Below are 3,040 nucleotides of genomic sequence, written 5' to 3'. Positions count from 1 at the left end.
CCCCCTCCAAACCCCCACAATCCCCCCTCCCCTCTCTCGACATGAGAAAGACGTCGTTGCACCCATACTCTCACCCGGGATGTATATACTCCACATCCACTTCTGGCATCTGACCTCTGGTGACCCCGGGCATCGTCAGCCGTCGACCTGTAACGTCCATCAAACGCGGCGGGTCTGTGGAGAGAGGATTTCAGGGATCACTCAACTAAAACATTCGGACTCAATGCAATTCCCCCTGTGGCGTATATCCTTTTTATCGAAATTTCTCACGTGCCATGCTTTTTGTTAAACTTGCTTATTATACTGTTCCGGCATATAGTATCTGTGTATTTAAAACTAGCAACTTCCTTGATGCGCTTGCTCAATAAAGTAGTCATAACGACTACAACAAAGTCTCGAGATCAGAACTTGTTTTCTCTGTCAGTGTCGAGTGAGTGAAGCCTTAATATGTTGCTGATACAAGATCTAGAAAGTAGATGCTAGTTCTTGAATCCCTCACCCCTCTCATTACGTCACAGACCTAAGTGCGGAAAATTTGATCCGTAACTCGCACCCTATTTGTAATTGATAGTTTATAGCATGACAGAAGTAAGGTTTCGAAACTGGTAGATGATCCTACAAATCTCTGAAAATAGGAATTTAGACTTCAGAAACGGTGTTTACTTTTTTATGTTGGATATCAATGATTTTTCCACACATAAGGGTAAAAATCAGAATAACATACATTGTCTCTCTTTTTAGAAAGTAGATAATTCGTGTGAAGTACATGTAATAAACCACGCATCACGACGACCAATATTAATAATTGTTTTAGTCTCGCGCCTTTTGAGGATGATTTGTATCATACCGGATCATACCCAGTTGAAGAAACCTTTTTTCAGTGACTTAATTTGCATCTGCTCAGTTCAAGCCAAGACTTGTGTAGGCTACAGTGTGTGTGTGTGTGTGTGTGTGTGTGTGTGTGTGTGTGTGTGTGTGTGTGTGTGTGTGTGTGTGTGAGGAGGGGAGGGGGTCAACATGTTAACGTAGACGTTCTGGACAATAACCATAGTATTTGGCAGCGAGTAACTTGTACTGACAGCAGAATTAGAGAAAAAGATTCAGACCACAGGGATGAGTCCTTGACATCTAGTACCAATACCACGTTTCAAATGCTGAGGTACGAAAGAGAATCACCAACCCAGTGGGGCAGCATGAGGATCTACTGACCACAGTGAAAAGACGAAAATTAAAATGTTATGGGCATGTCACAAGACCCACAGGACTTGCCAAAACAATCCTCGTACTAGGAAAGAGAGAGGAAGGAAGAGAAGGAGATGTAAGGACATTACAGAGTGGACAGGAAAGACGATCCGGTGACACTCTGAGGAAAGCAGAGGACAAAAATAGATGGCGAGAACTGGTTTTTAGATGCAGGGGTCCCCACGGTTGCCCCAACCACTGTATAGAAGAAAAAGACGAAAAACGTGTTCTTGATGACGATAGTGAAGTAAAAGGTACGGGGTGTTAGGTCGTTAAGGAAGCTTAGGTCTACGAACTAAGAGAACCATGTAGCTAGCTTGCTGTTCGTTTTGTTGTTGTTGTTGTTGTTGCTTTTGGGGGGAGGGGTTGTTTGTTTTTGAGATTGTTTGTTCGCTTTTTTAAAAGTTTTGCGGAGTGTAGTGAGAGAGGGGTTGGGGGAGGGGGCAGGGCCTGCTTTAAAGAAGGGGCATCTGTTACAATATGCTGGACTAACAAGCAGACACATCAGGTTCAATTCCCCAACAGAGCGTTCTTTATATCAGTTTGTAGTTGTTCAACAACGTTTTTGATTTGTTTTCTTCGTTTATGTGCTTGTATTGTTTTGTTTTATTTAGGGTGGCGGTGGTGGGGTATCAATGTTCGCAAAGTACGTGCTTTTTTTCACAGGGGACGCCACCGTAATTTTGAGGACGCTTTATTTTTAATAAGCTCAAAGGGAGGAGTGAGCAATGTTGTAGCTGTAACGTGCGATCTGTGATGTTGTATAACGTGAGAGGGAAGGGGCGGGGGGGGTGCAGGGTCTGCTTCTAATAGGGGGCAACTATTACAATGTGCTTGACTGCAATACAGTCAGGCAAGGTTCAAATCCCCTGCTAAACGTAACTCAACTTTTGTTTTTTGCTGTTGTCTGTTGTTTAAAAAAACCATTTGTTTGGTTTCTTCGTTTATGTGCTTGTTTCGCTCTCTCTCTCTCTCTCTTTCTCTCTCTCTCTTTCTCTCTCTCTTCCTCTCTCTCTATATATATCTTCTTCTTCTTCTTCTTCTTCTTCTTCTTTTTCTTCTTCTTCTTCTTCTTCTTCTTCTTCTTCTCTCACTCCCATTATCTATTTTTACCCCCCCCCCCCAACTCTACATGAAAAAATGTATTAAAAATTTCCAAACGAAACAGTACAAGCAAATACGCTTCTCTCAATTTAAAAATAAGCATACATTTTTTTTCAACATGTAAGAACAAAATGTTGGGTAAACGTTTCTTTTCCACCTGGCAACTAAAACTTGATGACGCTAGTGAAGTCCACAAATCAGGGCAACAAAGAGGATAAGACAATATGGGTCAACAAACTACAATAAATAGAACTGTGCACTCAGCCTGTGGTATATCTGGTTATTTACGTTTGTCCCAATATAAAGACAATGTGGGCCGGTTCATTGTCTGTTATACAAAATACGATCTCTTATCCTTCCTCCCTATCCCTATCTTTATCTCTTTCTGGGTGTCCGTCTGCCTCTCCATCTTTCATTAATTATAAAATATCAATATATCATTACTTCTCCTATCCATCTATCCACCTTGCTACTTATCCAAGGCAATCCGTGTCTCTATCAGTGTCTGTTTATCTTTTTTTCTCCGTCTCTGTTTGTCTCCTATGTTCTTCCTTTATTTGTCTCTATCCTAAGCTGCGCGTTCGACTATCCCCCCCCTCCTTCTGTCTCTCTCTCTCTCTCTCTCTCTTTCTTTCTTTTTTTCTTTCTCTCAATCTCTCTCTCTCTCTCTCTCTCTCTCTCTTTCTCTCTCTCC

The 3,040-nt window shown here is 41.8% G+C and overlaps 1 protein-coding gene across 1 annotated transcript in view; it reads right to left on the bottom strand.

The window, feature by feature from the left end:
• The window catches only part of LOC106014185, a gene marked incomplete at its 5' end in the record, with an annotated part of 43,671 nt that overhangs the window by 25,806 nt on the left and 14,825 nt on the right, over positions 1–3,040 (bottom strand). Inside the window, 1 exon segment of the mRNA XM_013091308.1 lies at positions 75–174. Within this exon segment, the coding sequence (XP_012946762.1) occupies positions 75–174 (100 nt within the window).

This window comes from Aplysia californica, unplaced genomic scaffold (genome assembly GCF_000002075.1).
Source record: "Aplysia californica isolate F4 #8 unplaced genomic scaffold, AplCal3.0 scaffold00032, whole genome shotgun sequence".
NCBI lineage: Eukaryota > Metazoa > Mollusca > Gastropoda > Aplysiida > Aplysiidae > Aplysia > Aplysia californica.
This window is presented reverse-complemented; position numbering and strand designations above follow the sequence as displayed.